Source organism: Brassica oleracea, chromosome C4 (assembly GCF_000695525.1).
Source record: "Brassica oleracea var. oleracea cultivar TO1000 chromosome C4, BOL, whole genome shotgun sequence".
NCBI classification, from domain to species: Eukaryota; Viridiplantae; Streptophyta; class Magnoliopsida; order Brassicales; family Brassicaceae; genus Brassica; species Brassica oleracea.
In genome coordinates, this window is record NC_027751.1 from 8,684,421 (window position 1) to 8,695,412 (window position 10,992).

The 10,992-nt window shown below is 37.9% G+C and overlaps 2 protein-coding genes across 3 annotated transcripts; one reads left to right on the forward strand and one right to left on the reverse strand.

Annotated features, from left to right (window-relative positions):
• The first annotated feature begins 2,356 nt into the window (after positions 1 to 2,356).
• On the forward strand, positions 2,357 to 5,084 carry LOC106342137 (reticuline oxidase-like protein). The gene is given in 4 exon segments (XM_013780986.1): positions 2,357 to 2,867; positions 3,581 to 3,939; positions 3,942 to 4,066; positions 4,320 to 5,084. Coding segments are annotated over 4 exon segments (1,596 nt in total). The 5' UTR covers positions 2,357 to 2,376; the 3' UTR covers positions 4,941 to 5,084.
• Positions 5,085 to 5,178: 94 nt separating this feature from the next.
• LOC106342136 lies at positions 5,179 to 10,411 on the reverse strand. 2 transcript variants are annotated; one of them, XM_013780983.1, is made up of 9 exons: positions 10,169 to 10,411; positions 9,948 to 10,062; positions 8,633 to 9,739; positions 8,471 to 8,508; positions 6,990 to 8,221; positions 6,742 to 6,872; positions 5,939 to 6,633; positions 5,728 to 5,840; positions 5,179 to 5,640 (listed from the first exon to the last, which is right to left on the reverse strand). In XM_013780983.1, exons 1-9 carry the CDS (start codon positions 10,220 to 10,222, stop codon positions 5,328 to 5,330), a joined length of 3,798 nt encoding a protein of 1,265 aa, XP_013636437.1. In that variant the 5' UTR covers positions 10,223 to 10,411; the 3' UTR covers positions 5,179 to 5,327. The 2 variants fall into 2 exon arrangements, with proteins under 2 accessions (XP_013636437.1, XP_013636438.1); XM_013780984.1 differs by lacking the exon at positions 8,471 to 8,508 and having other exon boundaries at positions 5,328 to 5,640; positions 8,613 to 9,739.
• Positions 10,412 to 10,992: the final 581 nt, after the last annotated feature.

Genomic DNA, 10,992 nt, shown 5'->3' on the forward strand with positions numbered 1-10,992 from the left:
TTTACAAAAGTGATCAAAACACATCAAAAAGAAAAGAAAATCCACTTATATGTTTTCCATATGCAATAATAAAAATTTAATCCTTTGACAATATCGTCAAAATCAAATTTATATAAAGCTATTAAGAATATGTAGTAGGCTAAGGTGGCATGGCCTTGACAGAGTCGTTGCCTCGTTGGGACTATATTTGTTATGTGAATGCGACATTCATGTACTTTGTTGCCAATTTTTGTCAAAATTTCTTAGAAATATATTTTGACTGTAACTTAATTCAGATGCACTTTGATATGGTAAGTAAGGTGGCCAAAATTTGACCAGTCATACAAATAAGTTTGCCAAAAGATATGTGAGAAATCTACTCTTCTGTAGGTTACAATGGTTTAGTAACTTAGTTATATATGGAACCAAATTATGTGAATTTACAATGATATAGCCATTTGTGAGACCGAAGCTTGTGTAAACTTACAGATCCCCTACATTAAACGTCGGAGTCAAATATATTTCGTAGTATGTGTGCGCGCAAATTCAACTCTTGATTGACATGTTTGATAGAGTTGTAGAAAATAATAGAAGCAAATGTTGTATATATGTTATATAAGTAGATACAAATTGAGACTTTGAAGCAAGTTTTTGACACATACGGTTATTACATAATCTTCAGACATTGTCACTTTGTTGCTTTTAAGCTACACATCTCTCAATATCATCATCAATCACATTACCTATCGCAATCTTCTTGTGACAACAAAAATCCCACAATGCAATCTATATGTATCCAAATAATGTTGGCAATACACATAATGTGATTTTTGTCTAACGAAGATAGAAGTTGAACCCAATCACATTTTATACCACTATGAATTTTTTTAATAAATCGTGGTTACAATTACAATTAGTAAATTTCAGGTTTATCGTGGAAAAGGCCGTGTATGTGCAGAGTTACAGATTAGTAAAATTTCAAATAAATAGAAATCGCCTACAATAATAATGCACAGTGTGAAAGGACCCTTGTGTACGAATAACATAAGAGATTATATTACAATTCAAGAAAATGTGTTTACCTTCACGCTACAATTACTGAAGATAAATGGCATCGATATCTTTAGATGTTGAAATGTAAAGAAAGTGGCCGGTGTTGGTATCTTCGAAGTTATTGCGTATCAGCATTGTTTCCTTACTTTCAAAAGACATTCATTTCTTCAGAACCCTTAATTTCACAATAACAATACATTTAAATACACACAAAACTCAGGTTTCGTTATCAATACATTCTAGGACAACGGTTGTTACAATTAAAGTAACTTTTAAAGAGCTAATTTGTTTTCTTATGGTCAGCGAAACTTTGTATTTGGCGGCTATTTGGTCAGCGAATTACTTGGAACTTTTTGTTTAAGAAAAAATCCAAGTATATTAAAAGTAAAACTTGGGGGTTGTACAATTAATAAGAAAGATATAATTATAGCAATTGAATTTAAAACGGATATAGTTTTACTAATCGTACATACATTGCAAGAAATAGATAACTGTAGCAATGAATTTAAAACTATATATAGTTTTAGTTATGGTGCAAACATTGCAGTATGGCAGTTTCAGACTTTCAGTAGCTATATTTGGATCTGCTTCGATTCATGATTGCATCTGCAAACGTTTTCCCGTGGGGAAGGAGGATATAAAACACGGCCCAGTTCACCAAACATAACCCAAGTATCTTATCGCTAAATGGGATAGATAAGAAAGAAATAGAAAATATGCAGAGCACAAAATATGTGACATCAAAAGTCTATATAAAGATTCAGATTATATAGCAATGAAGTACAAGGAAATGCAACGACCCTGGTCATTTTCTAATTTCTAACAATTCATTTATTTCTTTCTGTATGGTTGGCGACTGGCGACTGGCGACTGGCGACTGGCGAGACATTTATTTGGTTATATGCATAATTAAGGAATATATAAACTCCAAGAAAATCCGTATCTTTCACGTAGTCAAATACATAAGATAGAAGATTAGCAATAAAATAAAATTTGATACATTTTTAGCAATAAATGAAAGAATATAACATAATGAAAACTTTTAGTCATGATGTAATTACAACACCAACTTTACTTGTAAATAAACTCCACGAAAATCCTAATCTTTCAAGTAGTCAAAATACAAAAGATAGAAGTCTAGCAACGAAATAAAAAAATTATACAGTTTTAGCAATAAATGAATGAATATAATTAATGAAAATGTTAGGCATGATGTAATTATTACACCAACTTTACGTATAAGACATTCACAGCTTCACAAACACATCAACCTCCTATATAAAACCCAAACACATACCTCAGCAACCAAAAACAAACACCACACAATAGTTCTTTAGAAACAATATGGCGTTTGCGGTTTCAAAGAGAAACGCAATGGCGTTTGCGGTGACGCTACTATTAGTTTCCATTCCTATGTCTTCATCCACACTACAACAAGATTTCTTGCAGTGCCTCGTCGAGAACTCCGACATATCGTTCCCCATAACGGCGGCGTTTTACTCACCCGACCAAAACGCGACTTTGTTTAAAGAGGAGCTCGAATCAACGGCACAAAATCTCCGTTACTTGACGCCGTCAAATCCGAAGCCTGTGTTCATATTCGAGCCCATGTACGAGACACACGTACAAGCAGCAGTCGTGTGTGCCAAGAAACTCCAGCTTCATCTGCGGCTACGTAGCGGCGGTCATGACTACGAAGGGCTCTCCTTCGTTGCTGAGAACGAAACGCCGTTTGTGATCGTTGATCTATCCAAGCTTAGACAGATCGACGTAGATGTGGACAGTAACAGCGCATGGGCTCACGCGGGTGCCACCGTCGGAGAGGTTTACTACAGGTAACGCTTACGCATGTATTTGTACTATTGGACGACACACCCATGCATGATTTTCTAAACTAGTCTTTTTTCACAAGAAAGAAAAACTGAAGCATCATACCAAATAAACTACTTTACTTTTCAACAACCAAAAAGAGACAAAATAAGATTAAATGTAGTGGCTCAATATATATAAATATCCATGGATTTCAGTTGGAATTTGAATTTCATGAGAAGCTATTAGCTTATAAGATGATTTTGTTTTGTCAGGAATTTTTTGACGAAAAACCAACAAAATAATTAAAAAAAATTGATGAACAAATACGATAAAAAATTTCTGTTCATATTTCGTCTGTTTATGTATTGATAATGTTGATTACTTTTTATTTTATTTTTACATAACGTTGCAATTAGATCAAATTCAAATGTTTATTATTTATAAGCTGCTTTTGTTTAAAATCCATTAGAATGATTTATTCCGCCAGATGCGATTATCACCTAATTTATTGCCGGTTACGTAAAGTATTGCTTTCATGCTCAAACAAAAATGTATTATGAATTTTTCAATTTGTTCATTCTTGATTGATAGAGGCCATAGGTTTAAAATGACCGGTTTTCCTTGATTCAACCAGTTGATAAAACCAAACCGAAGTAAAAGCAAACTGAATATGGTTGAGCTTTGGTTAATGATCCGTTAATTAACAGTTTTTTTACTTCTCCCGCGGTTTAATTAGGATCCAAGAGAAAAGCCAAACCCATGGTTTCCCGGCGGGTCTATGCTCCAGCCTAGGCATCGGCGGCCACTTAGTAGGCGGAGCCTACGGTTCCATGATGCGTAAGTTCGGTCTCGGCGCTGACAACGTCCTCGACGCGAGAATCATCGACGCCAACGGCAAGACCCTTGATCGCGCTGCAATGGGAGAGGACGTCTTCTGGGCGCTTCGCGGCGGCGGAGGCGGAAGTTTCGGCGTGATCCTCGCCTGGAAAATCAAACTTGTTCCCGTTCCGGCGACCGTAACCGTATTCACAGTCACGAAGACGCTTGAGCAAGACGGTACCAAGGTTTTGTACAAATGGCAACAAGTCGCTGACAAACTGACGAAGATCTATTCATTCGTGTTATTATTCAGACAGCGAGCAAAACTACCAGACCTGGAAACCGAACCATCTCCACTTCGTACCAAGGACAGTTTCTCGGTGACTCAAATAGGCTTATGCAGGTACAATGGGGTTGAAATTTTAATTATATAAAGTATAGGGGTCAAAATTTAAAACCTCGAAAGTATGCTTTTATATTGTTTTGGGTGGTAAACTTCTAAACTTGACAAATTCGAACCGTTTTTAACAGGCGATGCAGGGAAATTCGAATTATATAAAGTTTAGGGGTCTAAATTTAAAACCTCGAAAGTATTTTATTTTCTTTTTGGGTGGTGAACTTCGAAATTTGACAAATTTAACCTGTTTTTTAAACAGGTGATGCAGAAGAGTTTCCCTGAGCTAGGACTAACCAAGAAGGACTGCACCGAAACGAGCTGGATCAAATCAGTAATGTACATTGCTGGATTCCCAAGCAGCGCAGCACCGGAGGCTTTACTCGACGGAAAATCACTCTTCAAGAGCTACTTCAAGGCCAAGTCAGACTTTGTGGAAGAGCCAATACCTGTAGAAGGCTTAGAAGGACTATGGAAGAAGCTTCTTGAAGAGGATTCACCGTTAACGATATGGAACCCTTACGGAGGAATGATGGCGAGGATTCCAGAGTCAGAGATACCGTTCCCTCACAGGAAAGGGACCTTGTTCAAGATTCAGTGGCTATCGTCTTGGTCAGATGGGAAAGCGAGCGAGGAGAAGCATATGAAGTGGATGAGGGAGATGTATAGTTATATGGAGAAGTATGTGTCGAAGAACCCGAGACGTGCGTATGTGAATTACAGGGATCTTGATTTGGGGGTGAACGAGGAAGAGAGTGATGCTAGGGAGTGGGGGAGTAAGTATTTCAAGGGGAATTTCGAGAGGTTGGTCAAGATTAAGGCTGAGTTTGATCCTGAGAATTTCTTCAGGCATGAACAGAGTATTCCAACAAAGATTGGTTGATGGATTGAAAATGGGTTTCACATTAAATGTTCTAACAAATATATACAAGTGATGTCTATGGGTTTTGGATCTTGATAGGAAGCATTTTAGTTTGTGTGCTTTCTGTCTTGAATCTTGATATAACAATCTTTGCTTGTGGTGGTGTGATTAGGCTTTGTCTGAAACAAAAATCTGTTTTTAAAATAAACCTATGCAACATTCCTCGTTCGGTTTAGGCCGGTTAAGAAAATACAAAAAGTATAAACTTTGGAACCTCAATGCAAGCTCCATTAATATCTCCATCATATAACCAAAAAACATCAGTCAATGAAGAAGAAGAAGAAGAATCAAGCAGTGAGAGACATACCCAAAATTGTACTGCTTTTGATGAATTTTTCAACGAAGGAATTATCTAACAACAGAGGTTTGTAAGAACTCGGTTGCGAAAGCTCGCTGTTCGTCGCTCAATAAAGAGAACCACTTGGCGACCATATTGGCTGGAACAGATGAGCTTTGGTCGACACCACCCAGAAGCTTGGTGGTTTCGCCTTGTAAGACTATTGCGAGATCCAGCTGAAGCGTCTTCAAGAGGGAGCTCACAGTTGCTATCTGAACTCCAAAACCAGCTTCTAGTGTCGTCTCACACTGCAGAAATGATGACAGTTTCTCTCTCAAGTTTGATATTCCTTCATTTTCATAGCCACCAGCATCCACTCCAATACTGCAATATCCAAAACAAAAAGAAAGAATTGGATATTAGTTACATCATTTTGCTTCTGTATAAAGAGACAAACTAATAAAATGTTACCTGCTAAGTTGGCCAAGAAGGGAGATGATAGCAACAGAAACGTTTGTTGGCAATGGCATTCCCAGCGTCTCTAGCAGTGGAGAAACAATGTTTGCACTAGTCCAATCCCATGCCTGCATATATAAATATATAAGATCAAATTGGTACAATAGATTTAACAAAACATCAAGTGAAGGTTGTAAATGCTCTTGAAAAGTTTTTAACTACATACCGTGTAACAAGCAATAAGGTCCACCAATGACAGAATGTCATATAAAGTAACACTTTGATCCCTGGCCAATACGCACTGGAAACCTTTGTGTGCCGGCCTAAACTCAATCAAGCTCTGATGCACAGTATTAGAGTGAGCAAACTCGTGAACAATTTCCATTAGCATAGATCCCATAGCCTCCAGCGAGGAAGACTTGTCTGAGAATGGACACTTATTCTTCCCTGGGTGCAACTTAGAATTTCCCTCTACTGTACCAAAATGTATGTTCTCTAGAAACATCACAATGGATTTCAACACTGAAGTTGATATATCACGATCACTAGAGGACATCAGTTTCTCGCCAGCAATGTAAGCAAAAACGTGAAGAATGGTCAGTGGTATTGGGGTTTTCTCATGACTGTGGCTGTGCAGGATTTCAAAGGCAGCTTCATGGATTAGTTCCTCACGGTTCACTACAGTACATATTGCTGCCAATATAGCACTTCCAGCCACCAAATGATCAATTAGAGCGACTCTGCTGAAGAGAGCTACATTTTCACCATTCAGGGTGACAGGGATGCTAAATTCAGATTCAGTTGTTTCTGAGGATTTAGCAGAATACAATACCCTCTGCTCTGAAAGGAGGTCCTGAAGAAGGCTAAGGAGTTCTTCCAAGAACTCAGATAGAATACCTCCAGCTTCAGTATCAGCCATAACTACACAATAAAATTCCAAGTTCAATTAATTTAAACATCAAATCAATAACAGATCGAAATATTTGGTTTTAACAAGGAAAAGAAAAGGAAAATGGATTCGGGACATACCACTAGATATATGCGTCGAGAAAGAATCCAAGCAGGAGCAAGAATCATAATCCAGAGTGTTCCCAATGTTCATCGAGGAAACCATAGAGAAGTTATGAAGCAGCAAGGAGAGGAACACACACACCCTTTCCCTAAGAAAAAATAAAGCATATATTAGCACCCAGACACTAGTTTACTGATGGAGTTGAAAGAGTTACTATATATCAACATTATGAATTGAAAACACATTAGAGAGGATAACAACATACCGTGCTAAGAGGCTTTCTTCCATTTTCAAAGCGAACAGAATCGCCGGCACTGCCCACTGTGCTGTAGCAACTGATGGGCATCGCTGAGCACAATTGTTTGCAGCATGGAAGATTTTGATGATACTGTTCTGGTCTTCAGTATTTGAAAACACAACAAAGTGTTTAAGAATATGACCATCCGATGTTGGCGACTCAGGTGGCATTTTGACTGTCACTGAAGCATTCTCAGTGTTGAGACTATAAGCTTCACTAGAATTTATGTTGTCACATAAATCCACGCTATTACTAGCAACCAAGTCAAGAGCAGTAGTACGATTTTTGTCCTCATTCATAATCTCATCACCCAAAAAGTTTACCTGCGGAAGATCAGGGGACATGAGCGATTCTCTTGCAATCTTGTAATAAATTTCTTCTTCTGGTTGATCCAACTCCAGCAATTTCATATAATCTGTAGCAGCATCTTCCTCCAGAAATAATGTTGCCGCATCATGTGCTTTAGCAGTAGAGAGGCACATAGTTTTTCCAGCCACTTGTGTACTTCCAGCTTTATTACCTCGAGTCTTGGTTAACCGGTTAAACTCAATAGAATTCTGCCTAATTGTCTTCTTCTGACAAGAAACAAAAGTTTCTTTCTCTCTTAAAGGCTTGTACCCAGTTTCTGCTACCATAGACTGCAAGGCACCCAGCTTCTCTCTAATCTGTAGATTCTTCTTTTTATCATCAGATGACAGATGCTTACGTGACTCCATTGCCTCTGACAATCTTTTTCTTTTTCGAGAGTGCTCATTAACTACCTCATGCCTATCTTTTTGACCGCTTTGAACACAGTTTTCAGCCACAAAACAGGGATTTCCATTTTTCCCGGTATCGACTTTCTGGAACATACTTGATTTTGTTGGTTGGATATTTGGTTTGTCTTTTGCTATTGCTGCTGAAGTAGTAAAAGCGAACTGCTCTCTTCCCTGTGAGGCCAGTAACTCCCCCTCAGAAAAAGATGTTGCGCTGGAAACTACCCCAGATGTCTGTAACTCTCTAGATCCTCCAGTAGGAGACTCCAATTGAGAAATAGGACCTGAGACAGACTCACTCAAGCCCCGTCCAGCTTTAGCGATTAACTGGGCAGAGAACTTGCAAGCTTGGTCCTGATAACCAGGGTTGGTTCCCAAATGGCATCTTGAGTCAGAATTCTTTACACCACTACGGTTCTTTGGGGGTTTCCTGCGGCCTTCCACCTAAAAAGCAATGGAATGAAACATAAGTAAAGTAGTAAGGAATTAAAATGATCCAAAGCATAAAGGCGATATATGTTGTGAATAATCTACCTATAGTAAGATTCAATGACACTAACAACTTCAACAGACAAGAGCCTAAGTGTTCATACTCAGATAACTTCAACTGACTATTTCAGCTTAACTGAGAATGCTTTAAGCCACAATCATAAACCTAGGATAAATAGAAAACCAGGATTCTTTTTAATTTACCATGTCATTCAGAATAGATCCATCATGTAGCCTAATGTCTGAAACCCGGGAGGCAAAGAAAGTATCAAATGTCAAATCATCAAGCAGAATATTAAATTAGGATGGGAAGGAATAGAGTCAGAAATTTATGGCATAAACAAACCTTTGCAAGAACAGCTGTACCTTCAACGTCTCTTGAAAAATACTCACCCAGAAGACTCATGCGATTTGTAAAACCACCGAACTCAAGTTTTAACCGACTCAGCTCTCCTGCCTGAAATTCCCTTCGATATTTTTCAAACTCAGCCACTTCATTGAAGTGCTTTTCACGTTTCTTCTGAAACTTCAGCTCCTTTTTCAAAAGCCTCATTTCAGCTTTTTCCAGATCTCTGGCTTCATGAGGAGAAACAGAGCGAGTCGATTTAGGAGAGAGAGAAAGCTCATGGACCTGTTTTTTCAAACCCTCAGTCACTAATTGTGACTCCTGCAATTGTCGAGTCAGGTCATCAACACGAGACTTCCAGTCCATGGCTGTTTTCTTATTCATCTCAAGGAGTCTCGTCTTCTCTTCCAGTTTTGCTGAGTTTTCAGCAAACTTTACTTTGCTACTAGCGCTCTGCAATTCCGCTTCTTTCTTGAGCTCTTCATTTCTAACTCTAATGATTTCGAACTTCTTAGACAAACCTTCTGCCAGCTTCATCTGTTCCTTAGCTTTTGCACTCTCCATATCTGCACGTTTTTTCTCTCTCAGAGTCTTTTGTCTTTCAGACTCAAGCTGCTTTTTCACAGTCTCGAGATTGGATGTCGAAGTAAGCAGATCAGAACTAGTCTTATGAGCTGTAGCTCTTAAAACCTCCAACTCGGAAAGATACTGACCAGCTTTCTTCCTCTCTGACTCTGCCTTCTGCCTCTCGCTTACAAGAAGACTTTTAACCAGATTTATTTCCTCTTTCAGTTCAGGAACGTCCGGCTTGATATCCTCAGATTTAACCAGGAGAGCCTTTGCCTTGTTCAGTTCTTTACAAACCTGTTCCCTCTCTTCTTCGGAACTAACAGCCCTTAGTGTTTCTTTCTTGAGGAGGTTCTTCAGTTCATTGATCTCCTTTTCTCTGCTAGAAGCTTGATCCTGAAGAATTTTCATTTGTTCATTTTTATCTTGCAGGTTCTGTTTCAATCTTTGTTGCAAAGACAATATCTCAGACTTCAAAACAGAAACTTCTTTCTCCAGAGATGCTTTTGCCACTGAGTCATGTTCCTTAGTGTCCCTGTTGTCCGCCATCTCCCTAAGTTCTGTGAGATAGAAAGTAAGCAGTGAGCAGTTAAAAATCACAGCAGCATTGAGAACTATAGTAAGAGAAAAACATCTTGCCAAGTCTTGAAGACTATAACACACATCACTAATAGAATAGATCAATTCAGTTATAATCGCCAAAGAATCATCATTTGGCTACTCAAAATCAAAGACATAACAATTAAATTGAGAATAGTATCAACTTACTTCTCTGTAGATTGGCTTTCTCATCATTAGCAGCTCCCATGGCCTTCTGGAGAATCTCTATGGCTTCTTTACAAGCATCACGCCTCTTCTTCATGCCTAGGTACTTCCCTTGCCACTGAAAAAAATACAGTCAAGGGGATTAGAAAGATAAACCTTTTCAGAAATTCATAAACAGTATAACGGATTAAAAAACTATACTATTCAGGGAACAAAAGACGTACCGCGATGCAGCAAGGGTTCCCTGAAGCCACCTCAGGTGGAGCATTAGCCGCCATTGCGGGAAGAGCGACTCCGATTCTTTAACGAACTCTCACGTAGACTGGAAGGTCCCCTTCATTGAACAGAGGCGAAAAGATTTAGAAAACGGATTTCGAAAACCCTGAACCCTAATTTCAGTGAGCAGAAGCGAGAAGAAGCCTAGCGTTTTGGGAAGAAAGGAAAAAGAGTAAGATGCGACCGCCAGCAATTGGATCTCCGGGCGGGTCGGTTAGTGTTGAATATCTTTAACTTGGCCCAGTCTGATGAGAAAAAACTAGGCCCAGCCCACTAAATTTATGTTTCTCTCACTTATTCCTCCTATTTGGTATATTTTTGTAACATATTTTTTTACTAAAAGTTAGTGTTATTGGTTTGATGATTTTATAATTTCATTCAAAATCTATTGTATTAAAAAAGTTTGGTTTTTAGTGATTAGTGTTTGAGAAGTGTATTCTAAACAATTTAACTCTTAAAATAAGGTTTTAAAAATACTAATATTCTTTAAAAAAAATATTAAAATATTTTTAAAAATTTATAATAAGATTTTTTTAATATAAAATTTTTTCGCTAACTAGTTTCAAATTTTTGAAACACACAACTTTTAAAATCAATTAGCACTATATAAATCAAAATCCCACTAATTCCCTTGAGGATTCTTAAATGGTTGAAATTTGATATTTAGTTTCATAATATCTTATAAGTGATATTCGTCGTATTCATCAGATTATATAAAGGAAATTGCCACAAATATCACATTCATAGTATCACTTTTCATGTTTACACTAAC

Bases quoted from the DNA above. Each gene is read 5' to 3' on its own strand.
- LOC106342136 (XM_013780983.1), bottom strand. From the start codon at position 10,222: ATGGCGGCTAATGCTCCACCTGAGGTGGCTTCAGGGAACCCTTGCTGC. The intron at 8,509-8,632 runs GTACAGCTGTTC...CCCGGGTTTCAG, and splicing joins TTTTTCAAGAGACGTTGAAG to ACATTAGGCTACATGATGGA. The intron at 5,641-5,727 runs GTAACATTTTAT...TGGATATTGCAG, and splicing joins CTTCTTGGCCAACTTAGCAG to TATTGGAGTGGATGCTGGTG.